Raw genomic sequence first — 23,305 nt, forward strand, 5'->3', positions numbered from 1 at the left:
TTGAATACGTCACCGACTGACCACGGTGAGCACAGGCATAGGCCTCATTCACCTCTGCACACTCACACTGTGAACATGCTACCGTGGATTCTCCTCCTGGCGATTTTCGCTGCGCTCCCGCTCGTGCTCCTGTTCCTGCTTCCTGAGGAACGACGTCTTTATGTTTTGTGTATTACTGTGTGTCTCTGTGCTGTCCTGTACTGTTCTGTGTTTATTAATCCGTTCTTTTTTGCAGGTTCTAACCCGTTTTATTTTTCAGGGCCGATTTCTCTGTCGAATTTCATCGTTTGCTGGAACAAAACTAATGTCCGAAAGCGTCAGCTCTCCTTCGCCGGTCATGTGTCGAGGATGTCAGACAAAGAGTCGGTCAGGAAATTCTGCCCTCTACACGCCCTCATACGGAACACGAAAACTAGGATGACGAGGCCTCACTGCCCCCACCTATCTACAAAGTGTGCTGAGTGATGTCAATGACGGGCATATCTGCGGGATTGCGCGGGATACAAGTGGAGCGGTTATACTGGATTGTCACGCTACTAGCATTCATTGTGTCCTTGTGACCACCCGGATGAGGGATGATTCTACTGTCACGCTCTTTGTTTCTGGTATTCTGAGTCGGCTGAGGGATGATTCTACTGTCACGCTCTTTGATTTCTAGTTTCAGTGCTAGTTTTCATTGTGTCCTTGTGATAACCTCGGTCAGTGGATGAAGTCTCTCGTCGGCTTGTGAGTGCTAGTTTCATTGTGTCCTTGTGATAACCTCGGTCAGTGGATGAAGTCTCTTGTCACGCTTTTGGGTGCTAGTTGAGATCCTGAATCTCAACCCGGTCAAGCTGGTTGTACTGCACTATTTGTGTTTCGTGCAATTTTACAGGTGTGTCAGTTACTGACGTCGCCCAGTACATCCTGCAGTTAGATGGGGAATGTGAGGCGTCGTCATCCTGGTTTTCGCGTTCTGTGTGAGGGCGTGTAGAGGGCAGTATATTCCTGGCTGGCTTTTTGTCTGGTGTTCTGGGCATGTGACCGGCGACGGAGAGCTGTAAAGCTTTCGAACATTAGTTTTGTTCCGTACCAGGTTTTCATCGCTCTTCTCTTTTTTTTTAATTTCAGGACTCCCAAGATGAAGAAGAAGATGCTGAAGGTGACTACAACGAAGAGGATGCCGAAAAAAAGAACACTGAATTCAGCAATATTGAAAGTTAAGTTGATACACATGTAAATTACGATGAGTGATACGAAAAGGATTGTGTAACTACAGAATATTGTTCTTTTACTCATTTCAGGTTAATCCGGAAAGGCCCATCTAAAATCTGCCCACCAGAAGTGCCCACAAAAGACTCCACCTTGAAGGACCACCAAAGACCTGCCGCAACCGAACCTGGCAGTCTTGACCTCATCCTGCATGGCAACAGGAATGCATACATACATAAAGCTAAGTTGATTCTTCATATCTGGGGTAGAATGCATAGGCACTGGTGAGGATAGAGACACTGGTCTAGCTCACCATCTCCGCACTACTTTATTGAAGCTCTGTGGCCGGTAGTAAATTGAAATGAAGCAAGGCAATGATTGCTTGAATATTTAAAATATTAGACGAAATGATTGAGTGAGGTCCCTTAAATATTCTTTGGTCTGATAATTAAAATGTAGATTGGTCAGTTATTGATTAAAAGATTTTGTAAGTATGTACAATTAAGGTAAATTCAATATCTTATGTGACATTTGAAATTTTTCGAATGTACCGTAGATATTTCAGGCCTCATATGACTATTGTTTAACTGACAATCAAGATATAGATAAGACAATTTACTAATTAACTAATTGCTTAGATATAAGCAATCATTCAATATCTTATAATGTTTGATGAAAAATTCTTCTGGTGTAGATATTTTAGGGCCCCATATACATTAAGGCTGGCTTTACGTATAAAGATATATATCAATTAAACTTTATCGTCAGTTAATAGATTTTTTTACAAATAATATTGATACATATGTCATTTATATGTCATTTATAAACATTCAGGCACTTAACAGTATATATTATATGCTGCTTTACCCATTACATTAATGAATTTCTGGGGGAAAGATGTATAAAATAGTGTCTAAGGCTGTATCAAGATTTTGTGTAATATATATGGGGAAAACTATAACTCAATTATGTCCCAGCACTTTGACAAATCTAGAATAAAACAAAGCTTTAATTGGTTCAAATCATTCCCGAAAGCCATACTCTGTGCCTTGTTTTGCGCTATGATTATTGTTTAACTGACAATTATCATATATAGCTAGGAAAAATTGCTCATTAACCAATGGCTTAGATCCACAATTAAGATGGATTCAATATTTCTAAGATCAAAAACTATTTATCCGGTATACAGGTCCATAATATAAATGTCGTAAAACTGAAAATTTAAATATAGCTGATATATGTATGAGCACATCTGAATCAGTCTCATCCACTGATCAGTATTTCCATCTCCAACTGCAGTGCTTATGACAACTGGTCATTTTCTTCACCAAATTGCCAAAATTTACCTAAACCTAACTGATTCATCTAAAAGCCATACTGTGTGTCAAGTTACGCATAATAGATATTGTTTAACTGACAATTAGAATCAAAGGTCAATTACTCATTAATGTATTACTATAAGATATCTACGATTAGGGTAAATTCAATAAGTGAAATTGTTTTTAATTCAGGTCCATGGACATTTAAAATGTAGCTGATACATGTGTATCTGAGCACATTTATTTATCTGTATCTAAGTGAACCTATTGTGTCTTCATACAGCTGAATTAGTTTTGATACATATTGCCAAAATCATTTCACGCAGATTTACTTCCGATCGAAGGGAGATAAGACAAATCTGTACGTGCACAAATACATTCCTGAATTTGGAAGGGAGAATATTTCAATTTCACTGTGTATGTCAGATTGAGAGCCTTATTCTGACAGGATATCCTAAACTTAGGTCTTATTCCTCTTGCTAATAGCTCTCGTTTACTAACCCCTCTCCTTCAAACTATTTTCTAGCATCATGACTCGCACCGCACCAGGGAGGTCCGGTCATAACAAGGTCTTTCGGTCCTTATACACAGTGTACTACTATAAAAGGGAAATAAAGATTATATAGCAATTCGGCTTTGAGGGAATTTCTAATTTACCACTTAAATGTGCTTTTATCTTAATTTCTGATGAATTCACCACATCTGAAATTCTACTCGTGTAGATTTTCAGGCTCCATGTTCAACTGACTATTAAAATGTAGCTAGTATGATTACTAATTAACGGATCGCTTAGATATCTAGAAGATTAATTGAAATTAATTCAATGTAATGAATATAAGTGAAAAGTACTTTAAAAATAGTGCAGTGAATGAGACGACTGTATCGTGCAATGTCACCTGCGTAACTGGGCGACATGTGTGTGGGATCTGTTGAATCAGTTAGGTTTTGGGGAATTCTGTATTCGTCAAACTAGATATCAAAAGCTCTGATGCAAAATAAACATTTTGAAATAGTGATCAATCGAAACCAGATCTGAAATTCTTGTCGAGTAGAAATATCAAGCCCCGTATAAAATTGTCAGAGGCAATTTTAATTATAGCTAGGAAATTAATTGAGTGATAGGTATCTAAGATGAAAATTAATTCAGCATCTTCATATAAGGAAAAAGTGCTCAAATCTAAACCGTAGGGGTTGATAAGAAAACTGTATAATCTAATGGGTTGATATCTTAAGAAAACAGGGTGTGTTCAGGCTCTGTCTCTTAGACGTAGGATTTATTGAATCTTTTAAGCTTTGCAGAATTCTGGATTTGTCAAGGCGTTGGAATGATTCAAGGTTTCTTAAATCTGTAGATCCATGTTGACCAGGATCAGTGTGGTCAATGCTGGCAGCGCACAGTTATATTATCATTATTACAAGATATATATTAGGAGCAATATTTAGAATTACTGGAATGGATTAAAATAACATTCACTGGGCACAGATGTCACCATCAGTGGGTAGAAAACATATCTCTTAAAATTTATTAATTGACGATGAAGTTAATTTGATAATACGAACATGGTTTAGCTGACAATCGAAATGTATATAGGGAAACAGTACAAAAACAATTTGATAAGATTTATTATGCATTACTAAATTTGTTGTAACTCTGGTTTTCCTAGAGATGACTAAAGCATCTTTAGTCGAATTGTTTTTAAACTATAATAATCAACCGTTGCTTAGATATCTAGAATATAGATGAATTACGATATGAGTTGAATTTCAAATAGATGTTGTTTAATAATTGACTATTATCAAAATCTACTTACCGGTCCACATAACTGATCTTATATATATATATATATATATATATGAATTGACACGTTAATTATGATCAGTGATATTCGAAAGGATTTTCTGCTCACAAGATTCTGCTCTTTTTTTCAGCTATACGAATAATCAACTAGTCTTCAAATGTACAGAATGATCTTCAACCTTGTAATATAGATATTCCAAATCTCGATGTATTAAAATAGGCAGTCAACTTAATTGACCCCAATCAGTCGCTTACCGGTTCAGACTGGTTGGAAGATTAATTGAATGAAACGGAACCCAATTTCCCAATTATGTGCTCGTATTTAAAGAAAAAGAAATTTATGTGAAATCGACCGCCGATCACACAACTATATCTGTACTTCGACTTCCGATTTTGAAAAAAACTTAAAACTACAAAAAAAATTTAAAATTAGACAAAATTACGACCTTGTAAACTTTCGGACTATTTAGACGAAAATAAGAGCAAAGAAATGTAAATTAGACAACCAACTTAGGAGACCTCACCGATAATGAACCCGGCAATCACAAAAGGTAACTTAATATATTTGGAATTATTGCAATAAATTCTGAATGAAATATTTTGTCATTACAGGATATCTATTTTTGATCATTGCAGCTAAATTTCAACTATGAGAAAAAACCCAGCTCGAGAACAACTACTCGCCCAAAATCGACCAACTTGAACAGCGCACAGATGAAGCCAACAGAATCGAACTCATTAACGCACAAACTTTAGATGATCCACACCGATAACGAACCCAGCTATCATAAAAGGTAACTTGATATACATGAAATTATTACGATTAATTCTTATTGAAATATTTGGTCATTACAGAATATCTTCTTTTAATCATTGCAGCTAAATTTCAACTATAAGAAGAAACCCAGCTTGAGATCAACTACTCGTCCAAAATCGACCAACTTGAACAGCGCACGAGGCCAACAGAATCTAACTCATTAACCAACCAACTAATAAGATAATTGCCGATAACAAAACCAGCAATCATAAAAGGTATCTTGATATACATGAAATTATTACTATTAATTCTTATTGAAATATTTGGTCATTACAGGATATCTTCTTTTAATTATTGCAGCTACATTTCAACTACGCGAAAAAACCCAGTTTGAGAACAACTACTCGTCAAAAATCAACCAACTTGAACAGCGCACAGCCAACTAGGATCGAACTCATTAACCAATCAACTAATAAGATAATCGCCAATAATGAAACTAGCAATCATAAAAGGTAACTTGATATACATGAAATTATTACGATTAATTCTTATTGAAATATTTGGTCATTACAGGATATCTTCTTTTAATTATTGCAGCTACATTTCAACTACGCGAAAAAACCCAGTTTGAGAACAACTACTCGTCAAAAATCAACCAACTTGAACAGCGCACAGCCAACTAGGATCGAACTCATTAACCAATCAACTATTAAGATAATCGCCAATAATGAAACTAGCAATCATAAAAGGTAACTTGATATACATGAAATTATTACGATTAATTCTTATTGAAATATTTGGTCATTACAGGATATCTTCTTTTAATTATTGCAGCTAAATTTCAACTATGCGAAAAAACCCAGCTTGCGATCAACTGCTCGTCCAAAATCGACCAACTTGAACAGCGCACGAGGCCAACAGAATCTAACTCATTAACCAACCAACTAATAAGATAATTGCCGATAACAAAACCAGTAATCATAAAAGGTATCTTGATATACATGAAATTATTACTATTAATTCTTATTGAAATATTTGGTCATTACAGGATATCTTCTTTTAATCGTTGCAGCTAAATTTCAACTATAAGAAGAAACCCAGTTTGAGATCAACTGCTCGTCAAAAATCGACCAAGTTGAACAGCGCACGAGGCCAACAGAATCGAACTTATTAACCCACCAACTTTAGATGATCCACACCGATAAAAAACCAAGCAATCATAAAAGGTAACTTGATATACATGAAATTATTACGATTAATTCTTATTGAAATATTTGGTCATTACAGGATATCTTCTTTTAATTATTGCAGCTACATTTCAACTACGCGAAAAAACCCAGTTTGAGAACAACTACTCGTCAAAAATCAACCAACCTGAACAGCGCACAGCCAACTAGGATCGAACTCATTAACCAATCAACTAATGAGATAATCGCCAATAATGAAACCAGCAATCATAAAAGGTAACTTGATATACATGAAATTATTACGATTAATTCTTATTGAAATATTTGGTCATTACAGGATATCTTCTTTTAATCATTGCAGCTAAATTTCAACTATGCGAAAAAACCCAGTTTGAGAACAACTACTCGTCAAAAATCAACCAACTTGAACAGCGCACGAGGCCAACAGAATCAAACTCATTAACCAATCAACTAATAAGATAATCGCCAATAATGAAACCAGCAATCATAAAAGGTAACTTGATGTACATGAAATTATAACGATTAATTATTATTGAAATATTTGGTCATTACAGGATATCTTCTTTTAATCATTGCAGCTAAATTTCAAATATAAGAAGAAACCCAGCTTGAGAACAACTACTCATCCAAAATCGACCAACTTGAACACCGCACGAGGCCTACAGAATCGAACTCATTAACCCACCAACTTAAGATGATCCACACCGATAACGAACCAAGCAATCATAAAAGGTAACTTGAAATACATGAAATTGTTACGATAAATTCTTATTGAAATATTTGGTCATTAAAGAATATCTTCTTTTAATCATTGCAGCTAAATTTCAACTATGCGAAAAAACCCAGCTTGAAATCAACTGCTAGTCAAAAATCGACCAATTTGAACAGCGCACAGCCAACTAGGATCGAACTCATTAACCAATCAACTAATGAGATAATCGCCAATAATGAAACCAGCAATCATAAAAGGTAACTTGATATACATGAAATTATTACGATTAATTCTTATTGAAATATTTTGTCATTACAGGATATCTTCTTTTAATCGTTGCAGCTAAATTTCAACTATAAGAAGAAACCCAGTTTGAGATCAACTGCTCGTCAAAAATCGACCAAGTTGAACAGCGCACGAGGCCAACAGAATCGAACTTATTAACCCACCAACTTTAGATGATCCACACCGATAAAAAACCAAGCAATCATAAAAGGTAACTTGATATACATGAAATTATTACGATTAATTCTTATTGAAATATTTGGTCATTACAGGATATCTTCTTTTAATTATTGCAGCTACATTTCAACTACGCGAAAAAACCCAGTTTGAGAACAACTACTCGTCAAAAATCAACCAACCTGAACAGCGCACAGCCAACTAGGATCGAACTCATTAACCAATCAACTAATGAGATAATCGCCAATAATGAAACCAGCAATCATAAAAGGTAACTTGATATACATGAAATTATTACTATTAATTCTTATTGAAATATTTGGTCATTACAGGATATCTTCTTTTAATCATTGCAGCTAAATTTCAACTATGCGAAAAAACCCAGCTTGAGATCAACTACTCGTCCAAAATCGACCAACTTGAACAGCGCACAGATGGGGCCAACAGAATCGAACTTATTAACCCACCAACTTTAGATGATCCACACTGATAACAAACCAAGCAATCATAAAAGGTAACTTGATATACATGAAGTTATTACGATTAATTCTTATTGAAATATTTGGTCATTACAGGATATCTTCTTTCAATTATTGCAGCTACATTTCAACTACGCGAAAAAATTCCAGTTTGAGAACAACTACTCGTCAAAAATCAACCAACTCGAACAGCGCACAGCCAACTAGGATCGAACTCATTAACCAATCAACTAATAAGATAATCGCCAATAATGAAACCAGCAATCATAAAAGGTAACTTGATATACATGAAATTATTACGATTAGTTCTTATTGAAATATTTGGTCATTACAGGATATCTTCTTTTAATCATTGCAGCTAAATTTCAACTATGCGAAAAAACCCAGCTTGCGATCAACTGCTCGTCCAAAATCGACCAACTTGAACAGCGCACGAGGCCAACAGAATCTAACTCATTAACCAATCAACTAATAAGATAATCGCCAATAACGAAACCAGCAATCATAAAAGGTAACTTGATATACATGAATTTATTACGATTAATTCTTATTGAAATATTTGGTCATTACAGGATATCTTCTTTTAATCATTGCAGCTAAATTTCAACTATGCGAAAAAACCCAGCTTGAGATCAACTGCTCGTCCAAAATCGACCAACTTAAACCGCGCACGAGGCCTACAGAATCGAACTCATTAACCAACCAACTTTAGATGATCCTCACTGATAACGAACCAAGCAATCATAAAAGGTAACTTGATATACATGAAGTTATTACGATTAATTCTTATTGAAATATTTGGTCATTACAGGATATCTTCTTTCAATTATTGCAGCTACATTTCAACTACGCGAAAAAATTCCAGTTTGAGAACAACTACTCGTCAAAAATCAACCAACTCGAACAGCGCACAGCCAACTAGGATCGAACTCATTAACCAATCAACTAATAAGATAATCGCCAATAATGAAACCAGCAATCATAAAAGGTAACTTGATATACATGAAATTATTACGATTAGTTCTTATTGAAATATTTGGTCATTACAGGATATCTTCTTTTAATCATTGCAGCTAAATTTCAACTATGCGAAAAAACCCAGCTTGCGATCAACTGCTCGTCCAAAATCGACCAACTTGAACAGCGCACGAGGCCAACAGAATCTAACTCATTAACCAATCAACTAATAAGATAATCGCCAATAACGAAACCAGCAATCATAAAAGGTAACTTGATATACATGAATTTATTACGATTAATTCTTATTGAAATATTTGGTCATTACAGGATATCTTCTTTTAATCATTGCAGCTAAATTTCAACTATGCGAAAAAACCCAGCTTGAGATCAACTGCTCGTCCAAAATCGACCAACTTAAACCGCGCACGAGGCCTACAGAATCGAACTCATTAACCAACCAACTTTAGATGATCCTCACTGATAACGAACCCAGCAATCATAAAAGGTAACTTGATATACATGAAATTATTACGATAAATTCTTATTGAAATATTTGGTCATTACAGGATATCTTCTTTTAATCATTTCAGCTAAATTTCAACTATAAGAAGAAACCCAGTTTGAGAACAACTACTCGTCAAAAATCAACCAACTTGAACAGCGCACAGCCAACTAGGATCGAACTCATTAACCAATCAACTAATAAGATAATCGCCAATAATGAAACCAGCAATCATAAAAGGTAACTTGATATACATGAAATTATTACGATTAGTTCTTATTGAAATATTTGGTCATTACAGGATATCTTCTTTTAATCATTGCAGCTAAATTTCAACTATGCGAAAAAACCCAGCTTGAGATCAACTGCTCGTCCAAAATCGAACAACTTGAACAGCGCACAGATGGGGCCAACAGAATCGAACTTATTAACCCACCAACTTAAGATGATCCACACTGATAACAAACCAAGCAATCATAAAAGGTAACTTGATATACATGAAATTATTACGATTAATTCTTATTGAAATATTTGGTCATTACAGGATATCTTCTATCAATTATTGCAGCTACATTTCAACTACGCGAAAAAACCCAGTTTGAGAACAACTACTCGTCAAAAATCAACCAACTTGAACAGCGCACAGCCAACTAGGATCGAACTCATTAACCAATCAACTAATAAGATAATCGCCAATAATGAAACCAGCAATCATAAAAGGTAACTTGATATACATGAAATTATTACGATTAATTCTTATTGAAATATTTGGTCATTACAGGATATCTTCTTTTAATCATTGCAGCTAAATTTCAACAATGCGAAAAAACCCAGCTTGAGATCAACTGCTCGTCCAAAATCAACCAACTTGAACAGCGCACAGCCAACTAGGATCGAACTCATTAACCAATCAACTAATAAGATAATCGCCGATAACGAAACCAGCAATCATAAAAGGTAACTTGATATACATGAATTTATTACGATTAATTCTTATTGAAATATTTGGTCATTACAGGATATCTTCTTTTAATCATTGCAGCTAATTTTCAACTATGCGAAAAAACCCAGCTTGCAATCGATCAACTGCTCGTCCAAAATCGACCAACTTGAACAGCGCACGAGGCCAACAGAATCTAACTCATTAACCAATCAACTAATAAGATAATCGCCAATAATGAAACCAGCAATCATAAAAGGTAACTTGATGTACATGAAATTATAACGATTAATTCTTATTGAAATATTTGGTCATTACAGGATATCTTCTTTTAATCATTGCAGCTAAATTTCAACTATGCGAAAAAACCCAGCTTGAGATCAACTACTCGTCCAAAATCGACCAACTTGAACAGCGCATGAGGCCTACAGAATCGAACTCATTAACCAACCAACTAATAAGATAATTGCCAATAACAAAACAAGCAATCATAAAAGGTAACTTGATATACATGAAATTATAACGATTAATTCTTATTGAAATATTTGGTCATTACAGGATATCTTCTTTTAATCATTGCAGCTAAATTTCAACTATGCGAAAAAACCCAGCTTGAGATCAACTGCTCGTCCAAAATCGACCAACTTGAACAGCGCACAGATGAGGCCAACAGAATCGAACTTATTAACCCACCAACTTTAGATGATCCACACTGATAACGAACCAAGCAATCAAAAGGTAACTTGATATACATGAAATTATTACGATTAATTCTTATTGAAATATTTTGTCATTACAGGATATCTTCTTTTAATTATTGCAGCTAAATTTCAACTATAAGAAGAAACCCAGCTTGAGATCAATTACTCGTCCAAAATCGACCAACTTGAACAGCGCACGAGGCTTACAGAATCGAACTCATTAACCAACCAACTTAAGATGATCCACACCGATAACGAACCAAGGAATCATAAAAGGTAACTTGATATACATGAAATTATTACGATTAATTCTTATTGAAATATTTGGTCATTACAGGATATCTTCTGTTAATTATTGCAGCTAAATTTCAACTATAAGAAGAAACCCAGCTTGAGATCAACTACTCATCAGAAAATCTACAAGTAGATGAATACTGATTGACCCATTTGCTGATGAAAACTGCAGAAGCCAAGATTAGAAGTTGAGGAGCCAGCAACGGATTAATCACTCAACGAAGGATTCTTCTACAAACGGTGGTTGATTTCTATAGAATATTCTATCAGGAGCAGCAGAGACTATAGTGAATCTTATAAACACTGATTCAGGATAAGCACTGTTTTAAAAGCAGCATAGACAATAGTGCATCTTATTAAGAGCAGCATAAACAATAGTGCATCTTATAAACACTGAAATCCAGGAGCGGCAAAGACAATAACGGATTTCTGTCGTAAAGTATTGATTTTTTTACTTATCACCCTTTTTCAAACCAGTCTGATATAGTGTTTTAAAGGAAATTATTTTATAATGTTTAATGCAATTTGAGAGTCTAATAAAAGCTAAGCTCCATTAATTCACGATATTGGTATTCGATCCTTGGTTGATAGAGAAGTCAAGTTAGGTTAGTCACTAGGGCTAAATGGTCGCGTCGAGCGCCTTGTTTGGGCTCGCAGGTCTGTTGAGTTAACTCCTAAACTGAGATATAGTTTCAACATGATATTGTGAGTTTAATCTTTAAAGCTTACCATTGTTTAAACATAGTCAACTATGACTATTTGTCTGTGGAGGTATCATATAGTTATGAAACATAGAACATAACGTTAGGCCAGTGTTGATGTACAAATATTAAGTATTTGCTGAATTGTAGGTGTATTAATTTGATGGATATATATTTTTGAAGGCCCATGTAACTGATTTCACAATTGAATCGTATATGTCGATTTTCACATCGAGTTTTAACTTTGAGCCTCCATCAATCTGTTCGATGATCATAGCTAGTATTTGAAATCAAAAGCTTTATTTGAAAGGAGACCATTATTTACATTTGAGAGGTAAAGCTAGGAATAACAAGGCATAAAGTTATAGCTAGGACTAATTTTGAACGTTTTAACATTGTTTATAGCTGTTTGAACTTCTTTTATTGTAAGGGGTAAATCCATATCACAAGATGGCTCTCGTGAATAATCACTTAGCTTCAAATTGGGTGTATAATGATTATTAAGGAGTGGCAGTGAATCGGTAGTGCTTTTCTAAAATGGGCCCAGAAACTTTACAGTGAAAAAATGCCAGCAGTTGTAAATAGAGGAGTATAAATAATACATAATACAAACTACAAGTACATAAATTAATAAAAAGATAAATAAAAAAAACCAATAAATAATAAGTAGTAAAAAATACAAAATACAAGTACATACATAAATAGATAATATTAAAAAATAGATAAAAATAATAAACAACAATACAAACAAACAACAATTAATATTCTATTTACATGAAAAGGCATTTTTTCAAATATTTATCAACAAGGTTCTTCATTTATCGGACAACCTTCCCTAAGTATAGCGAAAACCCGAGATCTTTTCTGTTATTCAAAGCATTCTATCGGACTCAGTTATTGTAATGAACAAAACAAATAACCATAAACCTTAACTAAATCGAACACGCTTAAGAAAATAACTGATATGATAGAATGCTTTGAATAACTGTGATGAAAGATCTACCGTCCTATGAACTAGCCGCGCTCAATCACTGCTGTGACTGTTTATTGTTATACTGGGGTTGACTTACTATCTAAAATCTGGTAAATACATTTTACTTTTAAAAGGAATGTAAAACAGCTATAAACTTATGTTATTGGTTATTGATTAGTTACCGATTGTATGATTATGTTGATGTTTTTGGAGCTGCCAGAAAAAAACATCAGAATACTTAGTATTTAATGCCAAGGTGCTTGGACATCTGTAAGTCAGGGCAAAGTAGGCAAAATTCTAGTTTTCTAGTGAAAGTAATGATTAGTTGATACTTAGATTTCCAGAGTCAATCTGTATGTTCCATCTCTAGTTTTAATGCTCTATGTTGGAGACTGTTATTGTAACACATAACGCATGTTTGGAAATTAGGAACTTGCAGGACGATTCCTCGTTTAATAAGATATAATTGTTGTGTGAATAAAACGATGTACATTTCCATCATTCATGTTGAAACTTTTAAGTTGTTAATTTCTATAGCAACAATTCCACTGTGGTGCTTTTCAGTGGTTCATAAAATACTGATAGAATGGAAGGAGCAGTTTCTTGATAGGCTAACTCGAGTATACAGTGCTAATTGGTCAATTGTCCTAGCTTTGTTTTGATTATCAGTTTAACCGCATCTGTGTGGGGCCTGTAATATCTGGACAAGAAGAATTTCTGATCTTTATATAGAGTTGTATTTATATCTGCTATCAAGTTGAGTAATACAAATTAAGAAGTTACCGTAGCTTCGTCAGTCAAACCATATTTATATGAAGATACTCGATTTATCTTAGATCATCACGAAGAAAAACCTTTATAATAGTTTACAGGGTTTGATCTGAGGAATAAATGCCACTTGACCTTGGGGCAAGCATATGTAATATCACTTGCCCCCTCAAAAATCAACTTGCCCTACATGAGTAGTCCGATTGAGACAAAATCATCCCTTGCATCGAGTGGGATAAAAGCTTTGAGATATAGAATTACACGAGCCCGGTGGACGAGTGATTGTGATAACCTACATGCCCTAATGAAAATATACTTGTCCCGGGCAATTGGACTAGTGCTTAAATCAGACCCTGCTTTGTTTCAAATGTAACATTTGTGAAATAAGCTAGTTGATAATTAAAGAAATCTCTCAGACGAGGAAATTTTTCGCAATGGCTTTAGTTTTCTTGTAATAACTAAGAGTAAATATAGCTGCATAGCAGCGATAACGGGTTTTCTGCACAGTCTTGAATCCTGTTCAACGGTGGATTTCGACAAAGCATTTGATAAGGTTCAACATCAGCCATTGCTAAACAGGCTATTAGAAAACGGTATCAATGATAGGTCGCTCAAATGGCTCAGCAGTTTTTTCGCAATGGCTTTAGTTTTCTTGTAAGAACTAAGAGTAATTAGTTTACCTTATGCTTTCCAGAGTGAGTGAATTTGTAGGTTTTATGTTGAACTGTTTTTTAAATAACTCATTTAGCGGGGTATAATTGTTGTGAAAGAATAAAATGATATACATGTTTCGTCATTCATACTGTGCTGCTCATCAATGGTTCATAAAATACTATTTTCATTCAGGCCCTTATGGAAATTAGAGTAGCAAAATAGAGGAGCAGTCTCTTGATAAATGAGGATATATGAACAGTATTAATCAGTAGATTATGCTAGCTATGGACTCTAAAACCATGGTTTAACAATGTGTATATGGGTTCTGAAATATCTGCACAAGAAGCACCTCAAAAAGTTATTTATTGAATCTTAACTTAATTGTAGCAAAGCCATTAGTTATTAGTAATTGCCCTAGCTCTATTCAAATTGGCAGTTGAACAATATTTATATACTCGATTTATATGCTCTTGTTGAATGCATAGAAGAGAATACCTCAAAAATACTTTGCATTAAATGTAACATTTGAGAAAATAACCAATTAGATAATGTCTTGAAACCTCTTAACGACAAGGCAAAGTTGGCAAAGCTATCTTGTAAAAAAATGTTCATGAAAATCAAATCAAAAGACTGTTTAGTTAAACTTATCTTAAGCTTTCCAGATTGAATTTGTGGTTTCATCTCCGGTTATAATGTTTTTATGTTGGAGACTTTTTTTGATATACAGGTCACGTTTTTGTAAATGACTGAGGCACTTCATCGAGTACATAAATACCTGTCATTTAGGTATAATTATTGTTGTGGAGATCAAATAACATGTTCATGTCAATTGTTCATAAAACGTTTTTATTTATTAAGGTCCGAATAAAGTTGAGTTTTTTCTCGATGAATGAGATGTCCTCAATCAATGTCATTTGAAAAGTTGACATGATAGATTTATATTTCATGAAATATAACAAAGTGATGGTTATATTGACCTCATGAATTGTCAAATTCATAATCTTAGACTAGTCCAATTTTCGGTTTTTTATGGATCAAAGTTTATAATTCTTTGTGTATTTTTGTTATTTTCTTATTGATGCAAATTGTATAAATCAGCTGTAGTGGAAATGTATTGTATATTAAAACTTCAAAATACCTTACATGTAACTTTGTTTTAAGTAAGTACAATTTCATACATAGTAATAGAAATAAAATTACTATTAAAATTTGAGAAAATAAGCTAAAAGTTAATGACATGATATGATGTGTGAAAATAAAATGATGTAAGAATGTAAATCAGATTGATTACTTAATCCTACGCTTTCCAGAGTATTTGGCCAGGTTTATCTCTGGTTTTAGTGTGGGGGACATGGACAATTGAGTCCATGGTGGTTTTTTCTGCTTAAGCCCCTGTGTTTTATTCTTGCAATCTTCTTTTTTAGATAGATTTGTTGAGATTGCCAGATGGCGCGTAAAATCAAACAGTTTCTGTCTATGCCTTACTATTTTACTATCACTAGTGTTAATTGATAGTATTTTTATCGGGTCAAGTCATAACAATGTTCATGTCAGGGAACTAGTCAGGGGGAAAATAAAAATAGGGGGTTAGATAAAAGTGGTCATCCTGATCGTCAGTAAATCTTCTTTCTCAAGATATCTTATCAGTTTACCCTTTCAGTGCGTCTACAGCGCAGTGCGGTGTATAAATCAGTGATAGATTTTGCTAGTACACCGCACTGCGGTGTATTGATGTAATTAGTAATTATTTTTATCTCTATTGAAAGATGGCAGCACCTGTCAAACATAGTGAAATACTAGTAACTAACGATACACCGCGCCGCGGTGTAGACACACTATAGTGGTATTCCCGTTATTCAACACACTAGGGTGGAATTTTTCAGAATTTTCAAATTAGCTCCAGCACTATAGGGTATTAATAAGTCGGCACTGAAAGGGTTAATAGTTAGTAATTTTAAATTTCTCGTCTAGGATATCGTATCGGTAAAGGAGATGGATTCTTCGATCTGGAATATGCGATGATGAGATCGGTTGGCGCCGTCACCGACAGCACTCCGATCGTTACGACCGTTCAGGATTTCCAGGTGTTCGATTTACCCGAGTCGATATTCAGCGAACACGACATCCGGGTGGATTACGTCATCACTCCGACGCAAGTTATACAATGTGGGTACGTATTACGTTACACAACCACCAGATGGCGTGGCCGTTTACCGGGGCAAATCGGGGGAAGTCTGTCAGTGAATTTTCTTTTCTCTAAAAAAAAGTCCGAGAATAGTCTGGGAATTTTGTATAAAAAAGCTAAAAGTCTGGGGCCAGTTGCTCAAATGTTGGTTAGAGTTAATCAGTGGATAGTTGATATGGTGACAATTGAAATTTCATTATTACTATAGTAACGGCCGGTTATCTTTAACCAACTTTTGAGCAACTGGCCACAGATAGATTTGTTGGGATTGGTAGATCGTGGGTAAGATCTAACATGTCTGTGTCTTGTGTAAATTGATTGGATTCTTAACAGATCGGATCAGGGGGAAAATGCGCATGTCAGAGAATAGTTGGGGGTAGTAGTGGCCACCCTGGCATGATAGGACATGGCTGATTTTTTATTTTCGAAAAAAGAATTTGACAAGTCACGTCTCAAAAACTCGTGTCATCGTCCGTCAAGTCGGTACGCTAGCGTCACCTGGTTGCACCATCGGTTGCCACAGTTGACTGCGGAGTCCTCGTCGTTGAATTCAAGAAAATGAGAATTTGAAATAGAAGTGTTCGTGTGTTAACAATGGATTGTATTTTGATTGCGTTTATTCTGTAGGAAACATACCCAACCCCGGGCCATCAACTGGTCTCTATTGACGGAGGACCGTCTGAATCGAATCCCGGTGCTCAAAAAGCTGCGTCTGTTTGAACTGAAGGCCGGTAAAGATGTCCGTCTCAAGGACGAAGAAGAGGTCAGTTACGTTCTTCAAATTTTACTTAACCCATTAGCACTCAAGCCGCCCGTGTACGCCCTGCAAATTACTCCTCAAGCCGAAGGTATCCGCCCTGTGTATTACTTCACAAGCCGCCCGAATCCGCCCCGGCACCTTTTTCGTATGCTGCACGAAAACGGTTATAGTGGGATTCGAACCCAATAGGTTATGATAAACTTCACCCAGCACTGGCAGCGGTTGTCTCCACCAGTGATCTCCGTCGCTCTACGATCCTAGTGTAACCAACTGTGGTACATCAGACACTAAGATTCTTGGTGAATGATAAACTAGACACCCGAGTCCTGGAAATACCGTACAGAAAACAACATCCTCCTATTTGAAATTCTCCAGTATTTGGTGTATTAGTACAGAGGGTTTAGATGTTGATAAGATAAGATAATTTCATTACTCTCTCGTAGTTTCCATGGTATCTGATGGAGGGAACGATAATTTTGTTTATAAATATTCGGACGTATTAAGAGATATATAACTAACAATATAAACGAGGTTATTTACTCTGTATACAAATACGTGTATTATTTACGATACGCTAAAAGGGGGGATCTATCTCGGCCATCTTGAATACATTGTCGTTCCATTCGATCTGCGTGTAAAAAAGTGAAAAGTATAAATCTGGTGCCGATTAGCACACTTGACGTCATCTTTACATTCTGGGACCAGTACCACTGTTCTGTGTTAAGATTTTGACTCAAGAGTTAACTCATTGAAAATGAAATAACTTCAACTCAGAGTTAACTCTAACTCACAACTGTGGAGCTGGATCCTGAGTTCAGAGTTAACTCTTACTCACAACTGTGGAACTGGGTCCTGTGTTCAGAGTTAATTCTAACTCACAACTGTGAAACTGGATCCTGAGTTCAGAGTTAACTCTTACTCACAACTGTGGAACTGGGTCCTGTGCTTTACTAAATTTGGAGTTTTCGATATGTTGAACTTTGTTTAAATTTGGTATATCTGGCGGCAAATTCATTAAGTTGGGATGTGTCAATGTTGATGTTTTCAGGCGCCATCTGTTGAGAAGTTACAAGAAGAAGCAGATGGAATAAACGACGACGACGAGAACGAACCCCCGAATTATTACCGCAGGCGCCGTCGTTATAGGAAGTACGTTTTATTAACACCAGGGGGCGCTGGGTAGTGCATTGTAATCACAAGAGGGTGGGCGGACAGTGCAGAGGATAACAATTCAAACTTAACTGTTTTAGGCTTCAACTTTTTCGTGAAACTGGGCCCTGGGGCGGGTAGTGCGTTTTATCAACACCAGGGGGCACTCATTCATTAATGTGCCTTGTGTTCAGATTTTAAAGTATTAACGTTGTTTTTATTTCGTGCAGCGATTATTCGAACTACAGAAGAAGAGATCGCAGACCGAACTCCGAAGGAGGCGACGGAAGTCAAGTCGAAGAGGGAGGTAGCCCGTCTCGAGGTGGCAGCAGCGGAGGAGCAGGTGGCGCCACCGATAAAGATGGCCGCGTTAAACGTCGTTTCGGTCGTCGTAGATTCAGCCGTCGCAGACGCAGAACCAACTCTAACAAAGTACGTGCGAACTCTCCTCCCTCACCACACACACACGTGTAACTCATTTCTCATTCACCCTCTCCCCTCACTCTCTCACCCTCACTCTCCCTCTCTCACCCTCTCTTCTCACTCTCCCCCTCACTTTCACCCTCTCCCCTCACTCTCCCCATCTCTCACCCCCTCCCTCTCCCCCTCTCTCTCACCCTCTCCCCCTCTCTCTCACCCTCTCCCCTCACTCTCTCACCCTCTCCTCTCATTCACCCTCTCCCCCTCACTCTCCCTCCCTCTCACTCTCTCCTCTCTCTCACCCTCCCCTTACCGCTTCGAGAATGCTCTGGTTATTCATGATTATAGAAAAAATTGAGAAATTGCAAAGCGTTGATTTGAAAAAAAAACGATCTCATTGAATCAATTTCATTTTTTTGTGAATCAATTTTTCATTGTGAATGAAGCGTTGTGAGAGATATCAGACGTCGAAAGTGAAATAATAATTGTTGATGTATTTTATTTCAGGAGAATGATGAAACTGGAGGATCCGAAGGAGAACGAGTCGAAGGAGAGGAGGGCGAGAAAAAAACCGACCGTCGTCGCAGACCGTTCCGTCGTCCTAATCGTCGCGGTAACAGCCAGACGGAGGGCGGTAACAGCGATTCGGCCGGCGACGGTGAATCGCCGAGCGGTGCAGGTGGCGCCGGCGGTCGACCGCAGCGTCGCTTCCCGCGTACGCGCACGTATTCGGTGTACGTCGGCGGTCTGCCTCCGTCTCTACGCGTCAGCCATTTTAAGAAGGAGGTCCGCAACAAAGACGTCAACCCGATACAGGTCGTGTGGCACGGCAACAACGGTCACGCGTTCCTCGTATTCATGGGCGAGGACGAGGCTAACTCGGCGCTCGATCGACTCGGAGACTTCGAGATCACCAACGACAAGGGTAAGAAGAAACTGCGTATCGAGGTAGCGAACCGGAGTCGTCAGGGCGGCGGCGGCGGCGGTACGGGAGGTAAGTCTCGCGGAGGCGCGGGAGGTGAAAGCGGCGACGGAGGCGACGAGGCGACCGGCAGCGGTCACGACGACAACTAAACTAAACATCGTTCATCACGCGACCGGCTTTTGACTAATAGATGGCAGCACATGTATTTTTGATTGGTGCTTCGTATGAATGTTTCATTTCGTTTAAAGTACATATAACCCCCCTTTGTGTGCGTCCAAATTCGAGGCCGTTTTTTTTTTTTTTCTTTTTAAAATTAATTTCAAATTTAGAAACGGCGACAACAACAGGTTGTTACGTAAAATTGTAAAAATGTAGCGCGGCATATTTTATTTCCTTGCATGGTTTCGGTTTTTGCATTCGGTTAGCGCGCGCGCGTGCAATATTTCGATATATTTAGTTCAGTTTTTTGATTTCAATCGAGAATTTAACATGAATTCGAAAAGCAACGACGTCTTAACGCGATATTTCGTTTCTAATAAAAAATTATATTTTTATTAATATCGGTTTTTACTCCAAATTTTGAAATGAAAAGAAAATGAAAAATCAAAGAAAATAAAAAGAAATCTGATACGATTTTGAATGATTGTTTTTGACGATTGGAGAATTTTAAAAAGAATTAATTGATTTAAAAAAAAATGTTACGTCGATTTAACGAATCTTTATTTGTTGGTTTTTACTACAAAAAAGAAAGAAAATTTACCCCCAAAAAAAAAGGAGGAATCACGTTTGTGTGTGTGTTGACTTTTTAGTAATGTTAATGATATATAGGGGGCAGTGTTTTCAGAGTACGGGGAGCGGGCTCTTACCCGCCACCCCGCCTCCCCCTGCGCCGGTTACCGAATGGCGTACTACCATCAAAATTTGTAGTTATGATTTTGGAGTTTCATTAAACATTGAACCAACTGACGAGTTTGTGTTCTGTCAGTTCAGGCGTGTATATGGTGTTATTCTAGCCTGGATTATAATATTGTCTCTAAATATTTATTGATTTTTCCGATTGTGTCATGTTTGTCGGTCGTTTGATATATCAATAACAGATTTGATATATCGTTAACTAATTTGATATATCGTTAACCGCTATGATATATCATCAATAACTAATTCGATATATCATTAACTAATTTATTCGATGAATGAATTTTTCCCGTGTAGTTTTTACGCGTGTTTTTTCCTGCGCGTATTTTTGTTCAATCTCGCGCGTGCCGGTCGATGTTACGGAAATGATGGTTTCCACGACGACGGGCGCACGCGCATGCGTAAGAAATTTACGCCGAAAATTATTGTTGCAGTTTTGTTTCTGTTGGTTTAACTCTGAATTTAATAATAATAATAAAAAAAAAGAAAAAACCCCTGAACAATAAATAAATCCCAGCAAATAGAACTCGATCTTTTTGAAAAATAATCGTAATCGTTTCGATGAGTTGTTTTCTCTTGACCTGTCGAAGTTCACCGAAGTTCGTTCTGCTCTGAAAAATGCCCTCGGAATTCAAATTCGGAATAAGAAAAACGATCGAGTATTTTTTTAATCAGAATTCGGAATTTCGTTTAATTTCGCTCAGGCACCTCTGAGAAATATTTGATTTTGCTGATTGTAACTTCGATGATGGCATTTATGAACATTAATGAATTTGAAAGCGTCTTTTCGTTTTGACTGGAATTTGAAGGCTTTATTCTCGAGTCTCGGCTCTGCTTTATAAGAATGGAAAAAAGAGAAGAGGAAAATCCTGTTTTTTTTTTGTCACTTTGAATTACGAGAAAAAGATGGGAGTGTATTTAAATGTTTAAAAAAAAAACCCAGCATTATTATACCCAAGAATCGGACGTATAAACTATAAATAATATTTCCATGTTCCAAGTTATCATTTGCCTTGTGTTTGATTTTACAGAGAAACTGGGAATTTTTGCACGTAATGTAAATAATTGATAATGAATTATCATTTTTCCGAGCTGGTCTCCACCGCTGCCCTCTGGTGTCTCTCGCGAGCGAACTTCGGTTTTCGTAGTCCAGTCTCTGAACGACGGTGGTAGCGACTGATAATAGTTTCCGAAGATGGAACGCGATAATCGAAGTTCGTTCGTCCGCTATTGTAAAATCGTATTTCTTCTTAATTATCTACTGCTGTAACTACCTATCAGACCACTAGGTGGCGACACCTGACGATTAGAAACATCGAACTTTCGTAGAGAAATCTGGCTTCGATTTTACCGCTCACTAGAATACGACCTTGAACTCTTTGACTATCGACTGCTTGCGGTTTTTAAAAATCGCGTAACTTTCGGGGAATCCCTGGCGTGTTCATCTTCCCGCTCATTTTTTGGTGGTACGGTTTCTAAAAATAGTTCATTTTCTCCGCGATCGTTTATTATTATAATTATTAGATCATCGTAAAAACTTTGTTCATTTTTGCATATCATTTATTTTTTCTACGTAAAACTCTTATTGCCGCGGGCGACAGTTTATGTCGTTCATTTTACGTTTCGAAGGACGGAAGAAAAGCTTTAATTTGTAACAAAAAAGGCTGAAAAATATATTGAATGATCAATTTTCGAAATACCAAACAAATGACTTAACAGCAGTGAATCTCGTGCTTCAGTTGTCATCAGAGATGTGTCTTTGTTTTTGAGTACAAATTTGTATTTCTAATTCAAGCTCTTTCATCAATTACTAGTGGCATTAAACTCATCTACAAGTATATTATAATTATTATTATTATTATTATTATTATTATCATTACATAAAAATAATATGTAAATAGTATTTATGATCAAAAAATTTATAGAAATAAAAATATAATTATTAATTAATTATAATTACAATGCTAACGTAGTGAAGCGAGAGTGAGTTTTTTTTTTTTTGTTATAAAAAGTGTGCAAAGTTACTTTTTATAGGGGGCGGGCGGGGAATAGATTTTTAGAAAACGTTCACTTTTTTTCCCAGTTAGAGAAGGATATTTCTGAAGTTTCCCTAAATTAGTTTCTCATCGGCAAATCGAGTACTTAACAAAAAAAAAACGATACAAACGGATTTTTCTGATTTCGTCAGGAATCGATGAATCGAATATTCATTTCATGTGACAACTACTCAAAATCTGATGCGTTGCGCAAAAAAAAAACCCGAAGCTCGTATTATTAAAACGGTCTAAACTCGGATAAGTCGTCAAATAATTGAAGTCATTACGATTTTTAAAACCGTTTCTAATTCAATTTACTAAGTTTAAGTCGTCAATTGGATTTATAAGTCGTCACATCTCTCGAGTTAACTCTATTTTTGAGTCTCAATTTCTATTTCTAATTCAATTTACTAATTGTAAGTCGTCATATTACTGAAGTCGTCATTATTTATGAGTCACAAAGTTTGTATTTCTAATTCAAATTACTAATTGTAAG

At 36.2% G+C, this 23,305-nt stretch overlaps 1 protein-coding gene and 4 long non-coding RNA genes across 7 annotated transcripts; all 5 read left to right on the forward strand.

Moving 5' to 3' along the window:
• The first annotated feature begins 4,452 nt into the window (after window positions 1–4,452).
• Window positions 4,453–6,511, forward strand: LOC141910077 (uncharacterized). Its single transcript, XR_012619822.1, has 5 exons — window positions 4,453–4,859; window positions 4,945–5,102; window positions 5,900–6,052; window positions 6,138–6,291; window positions 6,377–6,511. It is a non-coding gene; the product is annotated as an uncharacterized LOC141910077 (long non-coding RNA).
• Window positions 6,512–6,695: 184 nt separating this feature from the next.
• On the forward strand, window positions 6,696–7,174 carry LOC141910078 (uncharacterized). The gene is made up of 3 exons (XR_012619823.1): window positions 6,696–6,766; window positions 6,852–7,005; window positions 7,091–7,174. It is a non-coding gene; the product is annotated as an uncharacterized LOC141910078 (long non-coding RNA).
• Window positions 7,175–7,178: 4 nt separating this feature from the next.
• LOC141910080 (uncharacterized) lies at window positions 7,179–7,701 on the forward strand. The gene is made up of 3 exons (XR_012619825.1): window positions 7,179–7,242; window positions 7,328–7,481; window positions 7,567–7,701. It is a non-coding gene; the product is annotated as an uncharacterized LOC141910080 (long non-coding RNA).
• A 407-nt stretch (window positions 7,702–8,108) lies between these two features.
• LOC141910079 (uncharacterized) lies at window positions 8,109–9,561 on the forward strand. The gene is made up of 7 exons (XR_012619824.1): window positions 8,109–8,199; window positions 8,285–8,437; window positions 8,523–8,676; window positions 8,762–8,914; window positions 9,000–9,152; window positions 9,238–9,391; window positions 9,477–9,561. It is a non-coding gene; the product is annotated as an uncharacterized LOC141910079 (long non-coding RNA).
• Window positions 9,562–10,682: 1,121 nt separating this feature from the next.
• LOC141909560 (uncharacterized) lies at window positions 10,683–22,633 on the forward strand. Of its 3 annotated transcripts, none has more exons than XM_074800012.1 (9): window positions 10,683–10,825; window positions 10,911–11,066; window positions 11,152–11,305; window positions 11,391–11,762; window positions 16,391–16,589; window positions 17,232–17,367; window positions 18,413–18,513; window positions 18,744–18,945; window positions 19,441–22,633. In XM_074800012.1, the coding sequence occupies exons 5-9, from the start codon at window positions 16,438–16,440 to the stop codon at window positions 20,005–20,007; spliced, it is 1,158 nt and encodes a 385-aa protein (XP_074656113.1). In that variant the 5' UTR covers window positions 10,683–10,825; window positions 10,911–11,066; window positions 11,152–11,305; window positions 11,391–11,762; window positions 16,391–16,437; the 3' UTR covers window positions 20,008–22,633. The 3 variants fall into 3 exon arrangements, with proteins under 3 accessions (XP_074656113.1, XP_074656111.1, XP_074656114.1); XM_074800010.1 differs by having other exon boundaries at window positions 11,391–11,757; XM_074800013.1 differs by lacking the exons at window positions 10,683–10,825; window positions 10,911–11,066; window positions 11,152–11,305; window positions 11,391–11,762; window positions 16,391–16,589 and adding an exon at window positions 16,718–17,087.
• The last annotated feature ends 672 nt before the right edge of the window (window positions 22,634–23,305 follow it).

This window comes from Tubulanus polymorphus, chromosome 8 (assembly GCF_964204645.1).
Source record: "Tubulanus polymorphus chromosome 8, tnTubPoly1.2, whole genome shotgun sequence".
In the NCBI taxonomy this organism is placed as follows: Eukaryota; Metazoa; Nemertea; class Palaeonemertea; order Tubulaniformes; family Tubulanidae; genus Tubulanus; species Tubulanus polymorphus.